General features: G+C 44.8%; 1 protein-coding gene across 11 annotated transcripts in view; it reads left to right on the top strand.

Moving 5' to 3' along the window:
* The window catches only part of Prr5l (proline rich 5 like), a 160,786-nt gene that overhangs the window by 109,314 nt on the left and 27,764 nt on the right, over nucleotides 1-23,708 (top strand). For 9 of the 11 annotated variants that reach the window (XM_074044606.1, XM_074044615.1, XM_074044611.1 and 6 more), the window contains 2 exons: nucleotides 8,241-8,289; nucleotides 21,591-21,648. In XM_074044606.1, the coding sequence (XP_073900707.1) occupies nucleotides 8,241-8,289; nucleotides 21,591-21,648 (107 nt within the window). Of the gene's footprint in view, nucleotides 1-8,240; nucleotides 8,290-8,375; nucleotides 8,845-21,590; nucleotides 21,755-23,708 lie in introns of those variants that run through there. The other 2 variants (XM_074044621.1, XM_074044622.1) reach the window with 2 other exon arrangements.

Raw genomic sequence — 23,708 nt, forward strand, 5'->3', positions numbered from 1 at the left:
GAGCACATTTTTCCTCAACAGTCCATGTTTCTACTGACTTCTGTGGCCTGGGAGAGCAAGAAAAGTGGAACGTTCAAGACTTGGTCTAGTAAAAACCTGTGCAAGCAGATTGTTAAATGGCTTTCACGTTTTTGAGTAGTTGAGGGAGTGTGTATAGGAGGAGGTGTCTTTGATGCTGCATTAACAAATGAGTGTGTGATCTGCCCGGTGGTGGGGCAGCCATTGAGATAGGTGGCTCTTGCTCTCTTGGGTGAGAGTGAGAGAGGGGAACTGAGCAGTCACATTCAGATGTTTTAAGTGGAATGGTAGCAGAACCCTGAGTATTGGGCTGTGTGAAATATGGGCACATAATTAAATTTAGAGGGAAGTGATCCCTAAGTTGGAACCTGAAGGATGCTGATGGCAGTCAGGTGGAAGGGGCAGCTATGGACATGAGTGTCTTGCACCCCACACCCTGTGCTCTCCACTCCCTGGAAGGACTTTTTCTCTGCAGAAGTAAATGCTCAGTGATGAGCTTTCCGGAAGCCAGAGATGAGTTATCTGCAGCAGGAAATGCATATTTTCCTTCTCTCTCCAACCATCCTACTTCTGTTCTCAGGGAGGGAGGAGGTGGCTGAAGGAAAACTGGTAGATTTTCAAGGTTCCAAGAACTGCACTTGATCTCTGACTGTCTGCAGTGAAGCATCCTCCTACGGAGTCAGCTGGCCGCCTGAACCCGGAGGGAAATCCACCTCAGAGTTTTCCAGCTCTCACAGAGTCTGTTGACTGTAGTTAGGGGAAGTGTTGGGGTGAAGTGAGAAGAAGGGGAGCCTGGGTCCCACCCACAGGCTGGCTGAGGAGGCCAGTCTGAGGCGTGATTCCATGAGGTAATGATCATAGCAGACACCAGCTGAGCGTGGTGTGAGCCAGGACCTTCCAAGTGTTCTCTGTGTGTTCTCTCTTGTACATTCCCTGTCTCCCCTGAGGCAGATGCAGTCTCCCTGTCTTCCGGGTGAGGAAATATAGGCACACAGAAGTGGAATAACTCACCACACTTATCTCCCTACAGAGTACCTGAGCTGGGATTTGAACCCAAGCCTGCTGTGTTGCATTTAGGTGCAGGAGATACACAGAGTTGGCATTGCACAGATTTGGGTCTGAATTACCTGGGCATGGGCTCACTTATAGACTACAAGGTGAGTGGGGGACATTTTCTTCTGAGAACCCTCACTTGGGAGGGACTGAGGTGACTGTCTGTGAACCCAGGTGGCTCTGCCTGATCTTGTGTTGGGACCTTGTGACTGCTATGGTTGGGAGATAGACAGGAAGGTACTTAGAGGGAAGTGGCAATCAGAATCCTATGCAGCTGGCCTCTGTGGTACTTGGCTTACATATTGTTTAGAAATCTAGTGGTTTCCCCTAAAATTCCAGGTTTCTGGTCTCTCTGGAAAATTCAGAGCTGGCAACGCTGGGTCCACAGTCTGGCATGGAACCGGTCAGAGGTGGGGGGGTGGCAAACCCTGACTGCTGGCTCTACAAGGTTCTCCTAAGTCCTCATCCTTCCTGGCCTGCCTGTGTGGGCATGGGGGTACCGCTGACTGACATTCAGGGGGGCCTCACTTGAGTTGCTCTGAGTATCGTCTCCTCATCTGCAAAGGAGGGTACGCTCCTACGTGGGAAGCTGTGCAAGCTGCCCAGGACAGTGAGCACCACATAATTAAGGCTCAGGACATGCCTGTTGTTGGTTTCCACCACTGGAGTGCAGGCAGTGGAGAGTTGGGAACATTAGCATTGTGCCTAAATCAAGGACACCACCCCCGATGGGTCCCAGTGGAACTGGCCAAAGGATGAAAAGGATATTTCCAGTTACTGCTTAAAAGACACCGGGACTGCCTCCTTGAGATGAGTCCTATGCAGAAGCAAGGTGTGGGACCTGCAGACAAAGGAGCCATCAGGTTGCATGGTCATTGCCCAGCCATAATGTTGGGCACAGGGCTCTGGAGGGCCCTGGTTGTGCCTGAATCTTAGGCAGTCTGGCTTTTGCAAAGGAACCTAGGTACTTGGGGAAATCTGAGGCAGCCCCTCAGATTGAAACCAAATGGTACCAGTGCATTTAACAGCTGATGTTCCTGTCCTGACTCCTCCTGGTGGAACTGAAGCACCTGCCTCATCTTTAACCTCACCTGGGAAGAGAAGTGGGCAGGCAGCGTGACTTTGCCTGTGTGTGAGGGAGACTGTGATTTGGGTCCAAGGTGGTTTCTCTAAGTCCCTTCTGCCCCTGTGGGATCTGTATGTGGTCCTGGTGCCTCCCAACTTTGGTGGTGCCTTCCTTTTCCTCCAGACCCACATGAGTGACAGTGAGGAGTGAGATCACAGGTTCAGGTCTAACAGGAAGTCCTACCAATGGGAGTAGTATCTCAGCTGGTCAGCCTGGGAGGGAGAAGGGGTGAGACAATACAGATGGGTGAATGGTTCCCCTTTTTCTGTACATGGCTCCCTTTGGCTTCTCACTGAACTTCATGTCATTTCCCTTTGTGGCTGAGTCCCACGTCAACATTCCCTTCCCATGATTCTGCTCTACAGCTTCCTTGTCCTTTGAGCTCAGTGGCTTGGGCTGGAGGTGGTTGTTAGCAGCAGAATTCTTTTTTCAAATGGAGTTGGACATGAATGTCCTTTCTGGAATGTGAAACTGGTTGTGTGTGGCTTCTGCTTGAGCTGAGAGGTTGTGTTCATGTCAGTCTCCAATCCCAGCAGCCTTTTTCTCTAGTTTGTCTCCACCTTCTGTCTCCAGCTAACTCTTTGGTTGCGGTGGTCCCCTTGACCAAAAATGGCCCCTTCAGGAGTCTCCTTTGGGTCCGTAATCCCAGGCTTAGGCAATGCCAGTTGGGTTGTCCTGGTAAGAAGTGCTGAGAAGCAACAGGATGGAGTCCTTAGGACCTGGGTAGAATTAGAGGGGCCAATGCCTGTTTGGCCAGATGCTGTTCTAGAAACTTCTGCCAAGTAGGTTTTCTTACTATTCCAATACACTAGTTGAGGAAACGGAAGTAAGAAGGACCAAAGGATTTGCTCAGCAGTTTATTTAATTTTATTCCAGTGAATAATTGCTTTTTTGTTGATAGAGAAGAAATCTCAGGAAAGACTGGAAAAAGGAGAAGGGAGACTGCTACCTTGGCTTCTGAACCTTGTAGGAACCTGTGTCCTGGGCATCAGGCATTAGGATTTTCATCTTTTCACATGCAGGGAACTGCAAACCACAGGCTCTTTAATTTGGTTTTCTTCCTCCTGCTTTTCTTCTGTTTCTTGTGCTTTACAAATTAAATTAGCAAGCTAGACTTCAGTGGGGAGATTGTCCCACTCTGATTTGGGCCTGTGTGTCTGATGCCTGTATATGTATGTATAATTTTATTACTTTTTTTTCTTAATTTTTGGATAAGACAAGTCTCCTCTGCCCATGAGAGAATGGTCCAAGAAGGAGAAAATCATTGTCTGATCAGTTTCATCCTTTTTTTTCTTGTATACAGCACTATGTCTGATACATAGCAGGTTTCTAGTAAATTATTATGATTCAGAGAATTAATGAATAGGGTTCCTATTCGCCATACTTTCTTTCTTTTTTTTGTGTGTGTGTGTATGTGTGAGGGGAGACTGTGTCTCGTAAGTGGGGAAGCTTCTACCAAGTTCTACCACCGACAGTATTATCGAGATAGTTGTGTAGAAACACCCCTTTCTCTTATTCTGCTGAGACAAGAGTAGAGAATTTCAGAAGTGCCTTTTCCTTGGAGGCCAAGTACAAGCAGAATAGACATAGTGCAGAGCAGATTTGCACCTGACTCAGCTGTGATCTGCTCACATGGCGGCCTGGCCTTTAGTGCTTCTGGCCCCCTTTCCTCACCTCCTCTGGCTCTGGCTACCTTGGAACAAAGGTTGTCAGGTTACCAGCTAGAGGCAGGTCCAGATGGGTTGGTTCCCAGGACTTTCAGGATTCTCTGCCACTCTTATGATGGTTGCTTCCTGACCCTGTGCCCTTGCTGGGGACTCATTCCTAGAATTTCTTCTTAGGCTTCAGGCCATTGTGCAGTAACCTTGGCAATGGTTATTGTTAATTTTAGAACCTTTAAAAATGTTTTTGAATAGGATTGTATTCACATGGTTCAAAAATGACAAATTTATTACAAGCATCACAGTTCCTGTCACCTCTTTTTCAAAGATAAGTATTATGAAAGTAGTAACTTACTGGGTATTCGTTATAAATTTTTTGTTTTTAGTTTTTGAGACAGGGTCTCGCTATGTAGCCCAGGCTGTCCTTGAACTTTTGATTCTTCTATCTTTGGAGTGCTGGGCTTTCAAGTGTGTGGTACCATACCCAACTCGGTTTCTTTTCTCCCTCTTCCTACCTTCCTTTCTTCCTTCCTTCCTTCCTTCCTTCCCGTTTGAGCTCAGGGTCTCATGCTTGCTGAGCAGGCACTCTATCACTTGAGCCATGCTCCCAGCCCCCGCTCAGTGTTTCATTACATACATATATAAGGAATACTTGTGGAAATGCAACTGTCAGCACGGGACACTGTACAGGAGACTGGACTAGTCTGCCAGGGTGGTGTGATGTCTGTAGGACAGTATGTCTGTCTAATGTCAGGGAATACAGTTTGCTGAAGTGTTGTTTTGCCCTAATTAATTTTTAATCATAGCTTCAACCTTCTCCGGACCCTTACCTCAGGATGGGCAGGAGGACACACAACCCAGTGCCTTTGCACGTAACTTTCGAAGATGGATATGTGTTTTAAAAGCAAGGTCCCATGTATCTTAGTTCGATGGGCCTACTGAAAACCAAACTGTACAGCTCCCACAGACTTGGATGCCAGCTGTAGGAGCAGAACTGAAAATGTGGATTCCTATTTTCCTCTTCTTGTTTTGCAAGGCAGCCTGTTGTACACACTTCTACATCTTGCTTGTTTTAAATTTGATATAACTTAGATCTTTTCATATCATCCTTAGAGCACTTCTTCACTCCCTCTCCCTTTTTTTTTTTTATAATTCTGTAGAGTTCCATTGTATGGCTGAACCATAATTTTTAAGTTAGCCCTGTACTGGTACGTATTTGTGTGGATTCCTATATTTGGCTGCAATGAAAAACTGCACATATGCACAGTTACATTACCTGATTCATAATGCTCAGACGAATAAAATGGAGGTGGGGCAGTGTGGCTTACTGAGTTGTCCACTCAGAATTTTATATATATTTTTGGCAGTACTGGGGATTGAACTCAGGGCCTTGTGCTTGCCAGGCAGGTGCTCTACCACTTGAGCTACTCTGCCAGCTTCTTTTGTGGTTTTTTTCCTTAAGATAGGCTCTTGCTTTATATCCAGGCCATCCTGGACTGTGATGCTCCTGTTTGTGCTTCCCTGCATATCTGGAATGATAGGCATGTAACCAGCCATTGGTTGAGATGGGGTCTTGTGAACTTTTTGCCCACACTAGACTTGAACCTCAGTCCCCCTTATCTCCACCTTCCATATAGCTAGGAATACAGCTATGTGTCTCTGTGCCCAGCTGACTTAAATCATCAGATGAATTCTTTCTGTTCAGATAACTCTATACAGTAATGTACAGTGAGGCAATACATGACTGTAATCCCAGCACTCAAGAGGCTGAAGCAGGACAGTCTTGGGTTTAAGGCCAGCCTGGACTACATGGAGATTCCAAGGTCAGCATGACCCTGGCTCAAACAAACAAACAAACAAGGCTGGTATCGAAGGCTTTGAATTTAGGATTTGATAAAGGGACAAGTATTTAGGATCCCCTGCCGACACTGGCTATAGTTCGTTACATTTAAAGGATATAAAACAGGTTCCTACATGAGTGTCTGCTCCCTCCTCAGTGAAGAACTAACCATCACCCTTATCAGTGTGATAGAAGGCACCGTTTCGTGTCCATTTTATTCTTCCCAGTCATCATCTTGTCATCCCAATATGGCTGTGTCTGGCTTCAGAATCTTTCCCTAAGTCTTTGTCTCTGTAGTTGCTTCAACTCTTAGCTTCTGCTCCTTTAGCAGTCGATTCTGCCTGATGTTTTGCTTTCCTTAAGGCTCTGTAGCTTGTTGCAGCCCTGGCTGTAATATGAGGGTGCCGTGCCTTACCCCACTGGTGGGGCACACCCTCATCTGCCCTCCCTATAGGAGTCAGTCTCTTCTGCCCTCCCACGCAGGGACAGGAGGAAGGTTCTTGGATTCCTGAATTGGGCAACATCATAGATGCTACCTGAGTACCACTGGGAATGTCTCAGGGATCAACACTTAACCATATCCAGCCCCAACTCGGGATTTTTACGCTGGCATAGATCCCTCCTCCTTCTTGCTCCAGGAAGCATCACTCATTTTTTTTTTGAAGTTCTCCCCTTCCCCATACCTTCTTTCTCTTTTCATTTCTCCTGTAACATCTCCGTGAGCACAGTGTTTTCCCAGGCTGGGAGGCTGGGTTCTTTGGGACACCAGTTCCACAGTGTGTCATTTGATCTTAGAATGGTTAGTTGCTCAGCATGGCAAGGGGAAGCTGTGCCCTAAGGAGTCGGCTTTTCTACTTTCTCACAAGCATGGCTTCTTCACCAATGCTTTGGAGCTTTCCCAGTGGCTACTAAGACTTTGTTAGGAGATCTCTCTCTCTCTCTCTCTCAACCATGTCAGAAGCAAAATCCTTACCTCTTTCTTCTTCAAAGCCTCCATCCATTTGGGGCTGTCCACTAGGCTGCTGTTTCCTCTCTCAGAATGCTTCTAGCCTTGGTATTTAAGACAAACAATGACCCAGAGACAAATGACAATGATCAGAGACAAAGCCTACCCTGTCTCTGATCGGATCTGCCCATATCTGGGAGAACCCCCTGGGATGTGTTGATGGTGTGTCACTCCAGGAGCCTTAATGCTACTAAGTTTAATCTCAAAATACAGCATCTACCATCCAACATTTTTTCTACTGTAGGAAAAGGAAGGTGTTTCCTTTGTTCAACATGTGTCTGCAGCTTTCCAGGGCTTCTTCTGGAAATTTCAGTCGTGAATGTTTGTCTTCTGTCTCAATATTCTTGTGCCTGTCTTCTACACAGAACACTATCTTGAGCACAGTGTCTGAGTTTATTTTGGGGGAAGTTAATCCCACTGAGGGTTGTCAGAAGTTTGAGTGTTTGCTCCTTAATAATGATAGCCAGTGGGAGGAGCAAACGACATCATTGAAGTCATGGAGTCTGCTCCCTAGAGAACTCACTGGATCTCAGCAGCCAGTTACTCGTGTTTTTTTTTTTTTTTTTGCTTCCTCACCTTGTTTGGATCAAATTAATAATCCCATTATTTATTGTAGGGAGAAGAGATCTGGTGGCCAAATCCCTGTTTTGTTTTTTAACTTTAATTTTTCTTAGCACTTAAGACTCTTTGAAAATCACCTTGTAAGCTTGTTTATGAACGTGCCCCTCCTCAACCTTAAGCACAGAAATTTCATGCAAGTAGAGACCTTGTCTGTCTTATTCACCTTCATCCTCCTGGTACAGCATACAGGGCAGCTCAAAATTGCATCTCTGATCTCTCTGCCATGGTTCTCTGGGAAGAATGCCTTAATCTACATACAATGAGTGGCACAACCACACCCGGCCATGGTAACAAGTTGGATTTCAAGTCTGGGTGTCTGTGATAGATTTGGAGGCAAGGGGAGTTGGGGTTATGGGAAAAGATGTTCAATTTGAGAAAGGTCTGAATTCTGCCACTATTTATTTGAGGGACTTCTGAGCCTCGGTTTCTTTATCTGTACAAGATGGATAACTGACACCCATGCATACATACATGCACAGTTTAAATCCTCAGTTGCACAATATATGAAAACGTGTTTTAAACTCTATAATGCTTCGCAAAAAAAATGTGAGAGATTGCAAAATGGTAGTCATTTTCTTCTTTGCTTCTTTCTTTCTTTTGCTATTTCCCCCCCCATAAAGCTGAGTGTCCTGGCATGCCTTGGCCAGCTGTCAGAGCCAGGATTTCTGCATTGCTGTCTTCACGTGTCACTTTTACAGTGTGAACTAAGAAGAGGACCTCTTAGGATTCCCATTACTGCAGTAACACTGGGGGTGGAGGGTCTTAGCAGGACCTAGGAATGTGCTTGCTGGCTCCAGGCCTGGCCTCAGCCCCTGTGCTGCTGGGGAGCACATTGTCATTGTCCTGAGCTGGGAACTGTTCACCATGAGTGAGCTGTACCATCGAGGGTTGTTTGACCGTGTTCTCTTTCCCCAGGAGGCTGCTCAAGAGTGAACTCGGGTCGTTCATTACAGACTATTTCCAGGTAAGCTATGTGGGTCAAGGCTCCATCATTATCTTGCATGTGGGTCCAGATGCCCAAAGAGATGGCAATATACACCTGGTTGGTCACCATTATATCTGCTGAGTCCCCACTAGTGTTAGCAACACAGTACATGGGGGTGGAGGGGACCCAGGTGAATGTGATCCCTAAAGTTACTGAAGATAACAGGGTCATGCAGTGGTCTTGGGCCTTTGGGTCTCAGGACTCCTTTAAGCTCTCAAAAATTATTGCTTATCTGGGTAATGTCCATCTGCCTTTATCCTACTGAGAAATGAAGCCTCAGACACTTTCAAATATGTCTTAATTTAAGTAATAAGCCTATTACATAGGAACATCACACTTTTATGAAAAATAACTCGGAATAAACACTGAGGCAAGAAGAGTGACACTGTTTTATGTGTTTGAAAATGTCTTCCCCATCTAGCTTCTTAGAGGATGCCTGGTTCTTCTATCTGCATTGTGATCAGTTATGATATTGTATGTCACCTACTCTTAGGATGGCTCCACTGAGCAGGCCTGGAGGATGCAAGAGAAAAGGTGAAAACAGCTTAGTTTTACTGAGAAGAGAGTTTTGACTGTGTGGACTCCTTGAAATGGCCTGGGAGATCCCCCCTGGGAACCCCAAATCACACTTTGAGACTGCTGCTCTGAGGACATTTCCTCTTAGCCCTGTGTGCTATGTGTAGTTGGTTTAAGTCTATGTGTCCTTTAGCCAAGTTATTTCTTGTCACTATGCCTCCTGGTACATTCTTTTTTTTTTCTTTTTTTATTATATTCATATGTGTATACAATGTTTGGGTCATTTCTCCCCTCTTCCCCCCCCCCCCCCCCGTCCCTTCCCTTACTACCCCCAGCCCCTCGCTACCAGGCAGAAACTATTTTGCCCTTATCTCTAGTTTTGTTGAAGAGAGAGTATAAGCAATAATAGGAAGGAACAAGGGTTTTTGCTGGTTGAGATAAGGTTAGCTATACAGGGAGTTGACTCACATTAATTTCCTGTGCATGTGTGTTACCTTCTAGGTTAATTCTTTTTGATCTAACCTTTTCTCTAGTTCCTGGTCCCCTTCTCCTATTGGCCTCAGTTGCTTTAAAGTATCTGCATTAGTTTCTCTGCACTGAGGGCAACAAATGCTATCTAGTTTTTTGGGTGTTTTACCTATCCTTATATCTCCCGTGTGCTCTCGCTTTATCATGTGCTCAAAGTCCAATCCCCTTGTTGTGTTTGCCCTTGATCTAATGTCCGCATATGAGGGAGAACATATGATTTTTGGTCTTTTGGGCCAGGCTAACCTCACTCAGAATGATGTTGTCCAGTTCCATCCATTTATCTGCAAATGATAGCATTTTATTCTTCTTCATGGCTGCATAAAATTCCATTGTGTATAAATCTGGGATTTTCTTTTAAAGACAAATTTGGATCTGACCACCAACCTCCTTTCCTGCCTGCACACTGTGGTAAAGGGGTTGTGAGTCTTAGTAGAGGACAGTTTCTAATTCATGGACACAAGCTCCCTTCCTGACTAACCAAAGGGATGTGGGTAAGTGTTGGATGACAGTGAGTAACTGGGTGACAGTTTAGTGAAGTTAGAGTTCCCACTTCTCACTCATTTATTTGCTGAGTGGGCTTGGGCAAGGTGCTTTATTCATCTCTCTGCTTCAGTTTCTTGATCTGTAAAATGGAATAAAAATACTGCTTACTTTTTAAGGTCATTGTATGAGCATTGTATGGGCAGCATAGGGCAGTCGTCAAAGGCATGGGACCTTTGAGGCAGACTACCTGAGTTCTTGTGGCCAGCAGAGCCATTTTCTAGCTGAGCAAGTGGCTTTAGGTATTTTAGTTTCCTCTTCTACAATACAGGAGTAATAGGACCTAACCTTATAGGTTGTGGTGAGGACTATGCAAGTTGTTATTTATAAAGTACTTAATGACCAGTGTGGAGTAGGAGAGAATAACATTGTTTGTTAAATTTATATGGATTCCTGTGTGACATTCTAAAGTGTAATCTATCCCTTTTAATGGGCAAGTCACAGATGATCTTGGTTTCAGATTGGTTATATTTTTTCTTGTCCAAGTACAGCATACTTTTAAGACAGTTTAAAGAAATTTTAGGTTTTAAAAACACAGATATCCTTTTATTATTTGTTCCTTCTCAAGTTTCAAGAAGCTTAAACTTTTATGTGCACTTTAAAAGAATGAAAAATGTCGGTTAAACATGCACACACACACATACACACACACACACACACACACAGATGGGGGGGAGAGAGAGAGAGAGAGACAGAGAGAGACAGAGAGAGAAAAGAAAATGGCTACTCTAAATCTGAACAGGCGAGACCCAGAAGCCTGGAACTCATTTGGGTCGTATGTCTTAGCTGTTTGGACCACAGCTCCTATCAGGGAGAGAAAAACATGCAGATTAAGAGCTAATTAGTCACAAATGTGGATCTCTTCAGGCCCGGCTTGGCCTCCCCCTCCTCCCGTGCTGGCTGATTGATTTTAAAGTCAGTGACTGGGAACTGGTTTTTCAGTCAGACCTGGAGACACCCACTGGGCCTGGCTACCTTTCTCTGTGACATTTGATAGCGACAGGGGTTGGTATGGTTTCACTCAGGTTTGAAATGTCAGTCGTCTTGGCGTTGGGGCCACCCCTAGGATGGTAGGGAAGGCGTGCTTGGGTGGGGACTTGTTTATAAGGGAAGCCCTGAGGTTTTCGGGGGTGGTTAATACTGCTTACAAAACATGCCAGATACTTAAAAACTAATAACCACTAGTCATTTCCTATCAGGAGTGTAATCAGTAAAACTGCTGGGTGAATATCTAGTCTCTTTCTGGGGCTGTGGGGTGGGGACTGGTTTTCATATCTTTCAATCTGGGGTTTTCCTTATTTAAAGTATTAGACTGGAAAGAAGGCCTCCTAGATACTACTTTGCTAAAATGTAGACCTCAAGACTTGTATCTTAAAATCTTTTTTTCTGCATTGCTGTTGTTTTTTAAATATTTGGTTCCCTACTTTTTTTTTTTTTTTTTGGGCGGGAGTGGGGTTTGAACTCAGGGTCTCATGCTTGCAACTCAAGTGTTCTAATACTTGAGCCACTTCCCCAGCCCTTTTTTTTTGTGATGCATACTTTTGACATAGGGTCTTGAGCACTATTTGTCTGGGCTGGCTTTGAACCATGATCCTTCTGATTTCTGCCTCCTGAGTAGCTAAGATTACAGGCCTGAGCCACCAGCACCCAGTAAGATTCCCTCCTCTTTGCAGAGCAGATGTTCAGTTTGGAGAGTGGGGGCAATTATCCACCACATAAACCTGAAACCATTTAGTTGACCCAAAGTGGCACTAACTGGCATTAGAGCTCAAAGTAGCAAAGTGGTTCCCTTTTTTATTTTTCTTTAGCTATTGTGATCATGCCACAGAGAGTCTTGTGTGCTGCAGTTATGTCTTTTTCTCTTTTCCCGGCCTTGAACGTGGTGACTTCAACTAGGACCACTGTCTAGTTAAGGTTTATTTATTTGTGGGTTTATTTTTTGGCAGTAATGGGGATTGAACTCAAGGCCCTGTGCTCCAAGAGCTCTATCACTTGAGCTCCACCAACAGTTCTTTTGCTTTTAGTTTGTTTTTCAGATAGGCTTCATGCTTTTTGCCAGGGCCAGCCTTGAACCTCGATCCTCTTTCCTCTACCTCATAAGAACTGGTATTAAGTAAGTGAGCCACCATTCCTGGCCTCTACTTAGGATTAGGTGGCATTGTTTTGTTTGCATTGAGTTGATTATTGAGTGATACTACACTTCTGGTAAATGATGTTACCACTTGTTTTCTCTGTAAATATAGTGGCATTGAAAAAAGGGTCTGATTTAAGAAAAATAATATGCAAAAAATAATAGGATAGGTGGCTCAAGCCATGGCCTCGATTGTTAAGGTGGCTCAGGAGGGACTCCAGCAGGAAAGCCTGGTGCTGGGGGCTGCTTGAAAAAGAGCTGTCTCCAAAGCCATTGGCTCTAGAGCAGAAATTTCCATGTCGATTCAGGCTAATGGAGGAGGCAGGCTTAGTTTCACATCCATCTACCAGGTATAGTCTTGGTGGAAACCAGAAAGAGCCCCAGGAAGTCCCCACAATTGTGGGTGAAAGCTGCTTGGAAATGGGGGGCAGGGCTCCTGAGGGCCAGGGCTCCTCAGGTGAGGCTCAGTGACCAACCCCAGGCATCTGCATTCAGCAGCCAGGCCTCTCTGCTCCTGAGACCCCACCCTCTGACTCAGAGCTCACCCCTTGCAGAGCAATCTCTGAGGCTCTGCTTTGCAAGTGAGCATTTTCAATTGACAACTTTAAAGACTCAATAATAATGCAAATGACCCCAGGTGAGGGCACGGGCAGCAGAGGGAATGGCGCTTATCAGTGCTCTGCACACAGTGCAGAAAGAGTCCTTTGATCCCCAAGCCTAGGCAGATTTCCATGAGACACTGGCTGGTAAAATCTCTGACATTTCCAGTATTGATTTTTTTCTTTTCGCTCTGAATTGATTTGAATTGTACCCAGAAGGAAAATTGGGGTTTCCAAGTAGAACTCTACAGCCTAGTGACTGAGGATAATTGGCTCCTTATAACATTTGAAACAGACGATATGAAATATTCTGCATTTTTCATTGCCTCGTTAGGTATCTTGGTGGTGGTGGGTTACGCATAGCACTTTTCCTGTTCTGCATCCATGGGCTACATTGTTTGTTAAAAGCCTTTCTTTGAGCCCAGAATATTCCATCCCTGTCGTTGAGACTGGAGTTTTGCTTGATACAGAAACTGGGGCTACAATCAATGGCTCTGAGTAAGTTAGTCCTAGGAAGAAGGGGAACTTAGCCACCATAGTTGCTAATAAGTCATGGGTGCCTGGTTGTGTGTTCACATATACACGTGTGTATATTTATGTATTTTTCCATTTGCAGCTTGTATATCTGCAAGAGTCCCAGGATGGTACTCATCGTCACAAGAGAGTTAAGGAATTATGACACATGGCAGAAGGACAAGCCCCTTGTGAAATGTCCTGGTCAACATGGAGTTTAACAATGAAAACAGTGCAGGGATATAGGTGAATTTACACAGGGAACACCCAGGGTAGCATTAGCTGAAGACCTGAATGGATAGCAAAAAGACTTAATAGACAGGCCTAGAATAGAATAAATAAATATTCTTTGTAGGAACAAAGATAGGATTAACAAGAACTCGGGACAAATGGGGTGTGGAGAGGACAGTGTTGAAGGCAACTTTTGGAATTTCCAAACCCAAGCCAAATAGGGAAGAAGAGTTTCAGGTGTTCTTTGATCAGCCCGGGAAGGCTTCTGTAATCAGGATTCCAAAAAGGGAAAAGGGGGATAGCCAGGTGGGCAGCAGGGAGTGAAGGAATTCCATATTCCCTAGTTTGAAGATAAACTTGGGTCCAGCTGCGGAGCTGGGCTTCCAATGATGGGGATGGTGATTAGATTTTTAGGTGAGAAGGTCATTAGAGTTGCATTGTGGATTAACCAGTCCTTGGAAAAAGGGATGGTGGATATTGCTAACATTGGGGTGTCCTAGAAGTTCCTGTCAGCCTCTCTCAGCAGCTTTGTCCTGTGTTGTCATCTCAACAATTACTTGAATTACTTGAAAAAAAATTTAAATATTTTTTATTGTGCTTTTCTCCTATTTTATGAAGCTAAAAGGAAAAATGGATCTTGAGATTGATAACTATTCTTATATTTGGGATCAAGATGAAAATCAATAGGTGTGCTAATCATTAGTCTTGTTGGAGTTCGGTTGTTGCACATTCAGTTGTGAAAGGAAAGACCTCAGATGTGCAGAATGCTGACAGTATGTCATGAAAGATGAGCTCCTAGATGGGGTATAATTAGGAATTTTATAATCCCCTTTAGCTCAATGGTAGTTTCTTGCAGAACCTGAAAGAAGCAACTTTGTAATAACAGAATTGCCTCCATCAGTTGTCTAGAGGATTGAATGAGTTGGCACCCCAAAATGCTAAGAGCGTTCTCAGGCTTGAGCACACATTAGAACCAGAGAGGCTCATGAAAACCCACATTTCTGGGCCCCAGTCCCCCGGGTTCCTCATTCAGTTAGGCTGAGTAGGGTCTGACAACCCTTGTGATGCTGAGGATAGTGGTCAGGGGAACACTGAGAAGCACTGGCTCAGACAAGGCTTGGCATGCAAGTACATAAAATGTGAGCTGTGCTTCTAGTTCTCACATGGCCTTAGAGAAAGCTTCCCTGTTGTCTTCCATATTAACGGGAATCCCGATACACTCTTCACTTCTTATTTCCACGGAGTGGCTGATTCTAACACTGATACTAACACTCACATTTCCAGGGTCTGTAAGATCATCAGTTTTTAATAGCGGTTCCTGAAAATATACCCTCGTGAGGAGCAACACAGACGATACACCAGTCACACCAGGATGATATATTAGGAGCTCTGTGGGTGGGGTGGGGTGAGTTGTGTTTATGAGGCTTTTTATTGCTTGTCTAGGAGGTCATCCAGGTTCACAGGAAATGCAGAAGTCGTTGGAGGCAATGGCTGTTCAAAGTCACAGAGGGAAAAACATGGTGGTGGCTTATGATGTCCATCTCTGGGTTCTTGCCGGTAACAGGAACCTTTGCAGACATCGCTAGCACCAGAAACAAAAGCCTGGGTTGGAACTGTTAGCTAGCATGAGTTCTTGGTGGGCAGCAACACAGCCACTAGAACCTGCAGGGATAGGAAAGAATGTCTCATTTGGGAATGGTATCTGCCTGGGGACCACATATTCCCCTGTTAGACACTGAATGTGGGTAGTGGAGAGGAAGGGGAGTCGGGAAGCTGGCAGTAGGAGTGGGCAGCAGAAATAGCTGGAAGCCTTTGTTATAGAACCTAGATTCTGATACTGCCAAGCAACTTCCCCCGGGGTCTGAACCAGAAAAGGATCTGATCTGCTTCTCTTGTGGCAAAGCACAAAAAACCTTTCCAGGACTGGACAGTCTAATGGCTGTCCATCTTCTGCTAGGAAGGTCTGGATTCCAGTCCTTAGGACACTTACTAGCTGTGTGTCCTGACCTTGTTACTTAGTCTCTCTGAGTCTCAGTTTTCTTAGCAGTAATCTCAATGTAATCATGGTATCTACTTCTTAAGCGAAGTAGGTTATTCAGTGATGTGCAATATTTCAGTGTTTGGTACATAGTGAGCAGTCAATGTACTTTAATTGCTAAACGTAAACTTGAGGAGTGCACTGTCATGGGGGAAAGAGATGGGCTTTGGGTTCAGACCAACATGCTCTGCACTCTAGTCTCACATTTGCTGGTTGCTTCTCTGAGCCTTGGTTTCTTCATTTCTAAGAAGGGGATAGGTTCATGGCAAAGGCAAACTGAGGTAACATGTGAAGAGTATGTTACTGTGTCCGAGAAGGGTAAACTAGTAAACAATTGCTGTTATCTGTCTGCGTCATCCTCAGTGCTTAGCACTAGCAGTTGCCTTAGCTTCCAGCCTCAGCATTTAGAGTTCCTACTCTATGTGGAAAGTCCTTCCTGCTTTAATCTTCCCTCTCCCTAGCCTTTTTTCCCCTCTCTAGTTTGAACTCAGAGCCTCACACTTTCTACCTCTTGAGCTACTCCACAAGCTTTTTTGCTTTTATTTATTTTTCAGATCGGGTCTCATACTAGCTTTGACAGGACTGGCCTCTGCAATCCTCCTTCCTCTGCCAACTGAGTTGCTAGGATTACAGGTGTGTGCCACCATGCCTGGCTCTCTAGTCTTCTTGGTTACCCTTTTTATCTGTGTGTCTCTCTCTCACTAGGTTGGAAGGTACCTACTTGATAGGAAACATATATGATTGATAAGCCCCACCCCTCAAATGCCTATCCTCTCCCCCACTCACCCTGACTGCCTCTAGCCCTCCGCCATATTACCCAGGACCATCTGGGTCTTTTCTCCTCACTGAATGCTGCGTGGTGTGTGACGCCTGGAAACTTTGATTGCATGAGTCTCATTTTTCTGTTTGCAGCCCATTTTTCTATGTCTTAGATAAAATGTCAGCTCTTTTTTCACTTCCCAACCTCTCTGTCACTTCATTAAAGTGCTATTTAGTCCATGTCCAAGTTCCCGTATAGTAAGGGGGGAGGTACAGTAAGTAACAATGGGCCCATTTCCAAGTTCCAAGTCATTTTGTAACTGTTTTGGCTTGCTGCCTTCTGGCAGGGGAGGTGGTGAGTTGGTGCCATTAAGAGGAAGTGGGACAGGAAAAAGTAGGGGTATTCTCCTGCTCTGTTATCACATGGCCCCCTTGCCACTGCCCAGCAGCAAACATCCTCTCAGAATCTTCTGGTGGTGTCTGTTGGGGATGGAGGTAGGTGAGGTGAGGGCCAGGAAGAACAGACGTTCTTAGAAAGACAGAAAATACCGAGAGCTGCTACTTTTCCTTCCTCTTTCTCTCCCTCCCTCTTTCTCTTTTTTCTCTCCCTTTCTTTCTCCCTCCTGTTTTGTCTGTCAAAATCCTGGAGTCTGCACTGTGCTATATAGATTATGGGTCACTAGTGAATGCCTCAAGAGTACTGCCAGGCCAGGGCAGGGATGGCTGCCATGTACTTCTGCCCGAGATGTCATTATGCATATGAGCAACCCTAACCTCCCCACACTGTACCTTGGTCCCATTACATGACTTATCACCACCTCGGGAATAGGGTGACATCAGTGGTACTGGGAGGGAGGAGAGTCTGGTGAGACCCAGGCACCACCCAACATGTGAAGAGCAGGAGCCTGAAAACTCTTCCCCGGGGGTGAGGGGGTGGCAGCAGGCGGGACCCCACAATGTTGAGGCTCAAGCCAAGCCCCCAGTGCGTGCTACACTGTCCAACCAGACTTCATCGTGAAGTACAAATTCAAAGATAGAAACGTTAGTAACTGAAGACAGCAACTGCAGAGTGTTAGATCCCAAGTGCAGGGCCCTCCAGAGTGCAAGGCCCTGAGGAAAGCAGGACCTTTGAGAACGTTGACATTGTTGATGGCAGATTCCCAGGAGAGAAGACTCAGCTGAGACCCAGGAGGGGCTGGGACAGAAGCTAGCCCACCAGCTCAGCTACGGATGTGGTTGTGGTTAGTTGTTTGTGCATGAATGACGAGGGGTCGAGGGGTCACAGCTCTGTGACAGTTCTCTAGAGAAAAGGGGCAGAGTTTGGGCTAAATCAAAGAATCCTTACTCTAATTATCATGTGCAGAATGGGAGAAGGGGAGAAGAGAGTTTGAGTCTTAACTCCTGTGTGTTGGAATTTATCCTGTTTATTCAACTGTAAGATCAAAGCAAAAACTCCTCAGGATATAAGAATTTCTGGATCTACTTAAATATCATCAAAACTGTGTGCGATCAGTTTGTATTGATCGTGGAATCCGAGGAGGGGAGAAGGACTAATGAGTATTAATGTTCCTGTGAGCCCCAAGTTTTGTTTATTTTTATCTAAGCTGTAGAATTTCCATGCTATGTATCATGAGAAGTTTTCTTTATCATTTCTCCATGTTAGAGGAATAACCTATTCCTTGGAAATGTATAAAAATATTTTCTCTGCTAGCATCTCCTTGAGGGGGAAGACTAAGATAAAACAAGAAGGAGGATTTAGGTCATTTTTTTTTAAAGTGTGTTCCTTCAGATTTGGGCAAAATAATTTTTATCAAGTGAGGAAAATGACAACAGGTTTAGGAAACTTATATCACATTTTCTTCTACTTAAAAATGTTCCATTTCTCCATTACAGTGGCCCACGCCTGTAATCCTAGCTTCTGAGGAGGCAGCGATCAGGAGGATTGGGGTTTGAAGCTAGCCCCAGGCAAATAGTACATGAGACCCTATCTCAAAAAACCCTTCACGAGAAAGGACTGGTGGAATGGCTCAAGGTGTAGGCTCTGAGTTCAAACCTTAGTACCGCAAAAAAAAAAAAATTCCATCTCTTATCTTTGATGATTCTTATCATTAAAATAAGAAGTCAGGCTATGCATTCAGCAAATATTTCTTAAGTACGTACTGTAGTCTAGGCACTATGTTAGGAATGAGGGTGCTAAAATAAGAAATGGTCCTTATCCTAAGGGCCTAATACCCTAATCAATATGTTGTTTGAATTCATTTCTCTTACTAATTTAGGCTATTACCTGGACCAGGTTTTTATTTCTCTGAGTGCCTCAGCTTCCTACTGTCCCCCCACCTTTAAAATGTAGGTAAACACAGGGATGGACAAGATGGTGAAAACCGCCTCATGGAGGGAGGTCTTGGTTATATTTGGAGGTGATCACAGAATGTGAGATAAGGAGGGAGGATTTGCAAAGTTGTCTGGGAGGAAGGCTGGGGCATCAGTGTTGACCTAGAGGTGGTGAGAAGAATGCCTGCAGACTTGGTTCAGAACACTGAGGGCTCGTTCTGGAGCCCTCACCTGGGCTATCTGAAAGGCTGACCTGGGGCAGATGCTCCAGGTCACCTGGGATCAGTGCGTAGAAAGTGGAGTGATTGTTAGTGTGACACTCCTGTGCAGTCTTTTGCATCCAGCTGGGCAGTCATAGGTCCTGAGACCCTGAATTTGGTTCTGGCCAAATTTCCTGCTTTCTGGCCAGGGGCTGCTGGAAGTCTTTGCTTAGCTGGGGCTAGGGAACAGCTTGGAGTGTTATTGAAACTGCCAGTCCCTGCCATAATTCTCTGGAAAAAAGACGATTTTTTTTTTTTTTAAGGAAAATTGGTGTGCTCCAATATGATGTCATTCTCACTTTGATTGGGGTCCATCTGCCATCTTGAAACTAAATGGTGGGCAATTGCTTTTTAAAATTAGGTCCTCCCTTGTGAATCTCAGTAGGATTATAGAATTGGGTTCAGCATAACAGTGGCGTGACTTTGATAACATATCTTATTACTGGGTTTGCTAGAGGCACATTCATTATTGGGCTTCTAATTTAACCCCTGTCCTTCTGTGAGGAAGCTGGCCTGAGGTAGCAACTGTTGCCATCGCCACCACCGCCACTAAGTACAAAGGACGTGAGATAGTGTGTGTGTATTTATAATGCTTATTTCTTGCAATGCACTGTGCCATTTTACAGACGAGGAAATCAAGACTCAGGGAACGTAAACGCCAAATCACGCAGCTAGAAAGTGGCTGAGCGTAGAGGTACATTGGAGTAGGAGGAATGACTTCTAATGTTCTGTAAAACAGCAGGGTAACTGTAGTCAACAATTACTTGAATATTTCAGAATAGCTAGTAGAGAGGATTCTGAATGTCCCCAAAGAAATCATAAATATCTTAGGCAATCTTTATGTCAACTACCCTGATCTGATCACAACATGTATACATGTATTGAAATGTCACACCATAAATATGTACAGCTATTATGTGTCAAAATTTAAAATGAACTAAAAATCAATTTAAAAAGAAATACAATAAAAACAATATAGTAAGTGAGAAACAAAAAAGAAAAGTGTCCAAAAACCTGGTATGGTGGTGCAAGTCTGAATCCCAGCCTGTAGGGGGCTGAGGAGAGAGGTTTGAAAGATTAAGGCTAACTCTTGGGGATATACCCAAAAGACTGTTACTCCAGAGGCACCTGCACATCCATGTTTATTGCGGCACTATTCACAATAGCCAAGTTATGGAAACAGCCAAGATGCCCCAGCACTGACGAATGGATTAAGAAAATGTGGTATCTATACACAATGGAATTTTATGCAGCCATGAAGAAGAACGAAATGTTATCATTCGCTGGTAAATGGATGGAATTGGAGAACATCATTCTGAGTGAGGTTAGCCTGGCTCAAAAGACCAAAAATCGTATGTTCTCCCTCATATGTGGACATTAGATCAAGGGCAAACACAACAATGGGATTGGACTATGAGCACAAGATAAAAGCGAGAGCACACAAGGGAGGGGTGAGGATAGGTAAGACACCTAAAAAACTAGCTAGCATTTGTTGCCCTTAATGCAGAGAAACTAAAGCAGATACCTTAAAGCAACTGAGGCCAATAGGAAAAGGAGACCAGGAACTAGAGAAAAGGTTAGATCAAAAAGAATTAACCTAGAAGGTAACACCCACACACAGGAAATCAATGTGAGTCAATGCCCTGTATAGCTATCCTTATCTCAACCAGCAAAACCCCTTGTTCCTTCCTATTATTGCTTATACTCTCTCTACAACAAAATTAGAGATAAGGGCAAAATAGTTTCTGCTGGGTATTGAGGGGGGGAGCGGGAGGGGGTGGAGTGGGTGGTAGGGGAGGGGGTGGGGGCAGGGGGGAGAAATAAACCAAGCCTTGTATGCACATATGAATAATAAAAGAAAAATGAAAAAAAAAAAAGAAAGATTAAGGCTAGCCTGGGCTGCACAGAGAGACAAAAAAAAAAAAAAGCCAAAATAAAACAAAACAAAAGTACTGAGATGGAACTTAAACCTTTCTGGTACCCAAGTCCTTTCCACTCTGCTAGGCATGCCCTCATCATCACTGTAAAGGGTTTATAAGGACCAGTGCTGAGGAACGCATTAGGTTTTTTACAAGCATATTGCACCTTTTGCCTCCCGCTCCACTCCAAACGTAGGCCTTCGCGAACCTCCTGAGAAATGTTACAGAGGCACCAGCCCATCACCGATCTCTGAGCTTCTGTCACTCACACAGGGACTGCTCCATGTCTTAGGGGCCAGCTGTAGCCGTTTGAGGGAAAGACGGGGTCTGGGTGGAGGGACTCCTTGGAAAGCAGAGTGGAAGAGCATAGTTTCTGGGACCAGAAAGAACAGCTGTGTCTTCAGTGAGCACACCTCTCCCCAACGCCCATGCACCCCCTCACCGTTGGACACATACCGCTGCTAAAGATTTTTGCACGTGGTCTTTTTCGTGTGAGTGTAAGAAACCCTAAATTTATCTTTTGTAAAAAAAAAAAAAATCTATTTCTGCATGATTTCCTAATCCTCAAGGATTAGGATTCTGAGTTTAGATAATCAGGGCCCAAGGACATTGGGTGCCAATAGCAGTGAGTTCATCCAAGCCTGTATTGTGTCTGATCCCTATTTCAAAGTGGGTGTGGTGGCTGAGTTTGGCTCTTGGCTTACTTGCTCTTTGGCCTTTGGGGAAAGGGGGGCATTTCACTGTTTTCTTCCAAGGCCTTGACCTTTCAACAGGACAAAAGTCTTCTTCAGCTTGAAGGCACAACTCGTCCACAGTGCCTACCTAACTCAATCTGCTCACCCCTTGGAAGTGGAGAAGGGCTGGTCACTCACATTCTGAAGTCACCCACCTTGTGTTTTTGTTCTCTTTTGGCAGAACCAGCTTCTTGCAAAGGGACTGTTCTTTGTGGAGGAGAAGATCAAGCTGTGTGAAGGCAAGTACGAGGCAGCTCTGGTGGATTGGGGCCTCTGTGACTCACTCAGCCTTTGATGTGTGGACAGCTGAGATGCTCCTGCCTGAGAGTGTCAGGCTCCAAGCGAGTGAGTCACCCATCTGCTGCTTCCCAACTTGGGGTAACACTTCGATTGAGTGAGCCACTCATGGCAGTGCAAGCTGGAACTGGCTTGAAAAATGAAGCAGGAGTGGGTGGTAAGGGATTTTCTGGGTGCGCCTGGGGGTTATTTTCACTGTACTGTGGGACCCTCTGGTTTGTCCCCAGGCTTTTGCAGTATTTCTTGAGGTCGTAGGAGAGCAGTAGTGCTCGCCATTTGGGGGACATTAGGAAAAGAAGGCATCCACACAATGGGAACGGATTTGATAGGAAAAGGAAATTTTCCTGGTCTATGCTAAGATTTTTGAATCCACCGGACATGATACCGAGGAGCTGATAGCGATGGGGGATGGTCCAAAGGCAAGTCACTGGTGGTGACTCTTAGCTACCACCAATGTGGAGCCTGATTCTAGCTTGCTGCCTACTTCAAGGGTGACTTGGCAACTTACTAGTTTCTCTGAATCGCTCTGTTTTTTTTTTTTTTTAATGTGGTGAGGGCTTGTAGGGAGTGCAAGGCATATAACCAGCGCAACATTACAGCTGGCACACAGTAGGTCTGCATACTGGTGCCATCTCTTCTTTCTGCTGTAGGCTAGTGACTTCTATGTTCTTCCTGTTCCTTGGGAAAGAGACCAGAGACCAGGAAAGTAGAAAGGCAAAGTTGAAAGGAAAACAAGAAACTGACACTGGAAAGTTCCAGTGGTTGGCAAGCAGTAAGTGTCTCCCAAATTTTTGGAGGCTTCAAGGCTGGAAATTAGCCTCCGCTAGTTAGCTGAGGCTGTAGTCTTTTTTTCCTTTAGAATATATCTACGCTGTGATTTTGTGCATGTGTGGTTTTGTGAGACAGGATCTCACTTTGTAGTTCAGGCTGGGCTTGAACTCATGATTCTCTTGTCTTAGCTTTCTGAGTGCTGGGATTATAAACATGCACCAGCACACCTGGCTCAACCTTATAAATACCTACTAAACCAGGTCCTTAAATTTTTTTAAATTGTGGCTAAAAAATGCATGCTATAAAATGCACCTTCATAATTGTGCCACAGTCCAGTGGTGTTCACTGTGCTCACATTGTTGTGTAGCAGATCTCCAAGAGCTTTTACCTTGCAAAACTGAAACTCCACACCTCTTGAACCCTCCCCCTGGGCCCTTTCCCACAGCCCCTGACAATCACCACCTGCTTTCCATGCTCGTGATTTTGATTGTTCTTGGTGTCATGTGTGTGGAATCACACAGTGTTTGTTCCTCTGTGGACTGGCTTATTTCATTCAACGTAATGTTCTCAAACTTCATCCACGGAGTATGTGACAGAATTCTCCTATTTTTTAGGCTGAAATAATATTCCAGTATATGGATATTCAGCATTGTCTTCATCCGTTCATCTGGCAGTAGAGAGCCTTATTTTTAAGTGACTTGCTTTTCTTTGACCAGGGACTTAATGGCTTTTTTGCGTTTTGGAATCAGATTGGTACAGGGGTGTCAAGGGAGAGACAAGAAGCATTGTCCCTGGCCACATTACTTATATGTTGGTCATTGGGGAATTCTTACAAGCTCTTGGGAATGTGGATAAGCCAGCTGTATGAGAGAGGTGCTGAGTGAAACTAGAGATTCAAATGCCCTTATGGAGGAAGTTGAATGTCTCACCCAAGTGGCCCTCCCCTGAGGCACATTCAGAGTGAAAACTTAGAAATGTAGCCAAGAAGCATGAACAACGGTCATCTGAGATTCTGTGCCTGGGTCCCCAAGGTGTGGCAGCATATCCTCTAGTCCCAGGGCTCTGGGCATTTTCTAAACAGTGAACAGATGTGTGGGGACTTAAGAGACTTCTCCATCTTTAACCAGAGCATCGCTACTTTTCCATTTCATGTAGCAGAGCTCCAAGAGTGTTTTGTTTGGATAAAAGGATTCTCTTGCTATAAAATAAAGTTTAGAAGGCACCAGTATGA

The sequence above is a fragment of the Castor canadensis genome, chromosome 1 (genome assembly GCF_047511655.1).
Source record: "Castor canadensis chromosome 1, mCasCan1.hap1v2, whole genome shotgun sequence".
In the NCBI taxonomy this organism is placed as follows: Eukaryota; Metazoa; Chordata; class Mammalia; order Rodentia; family Castoridae; genus Castor; species Castor canadensis.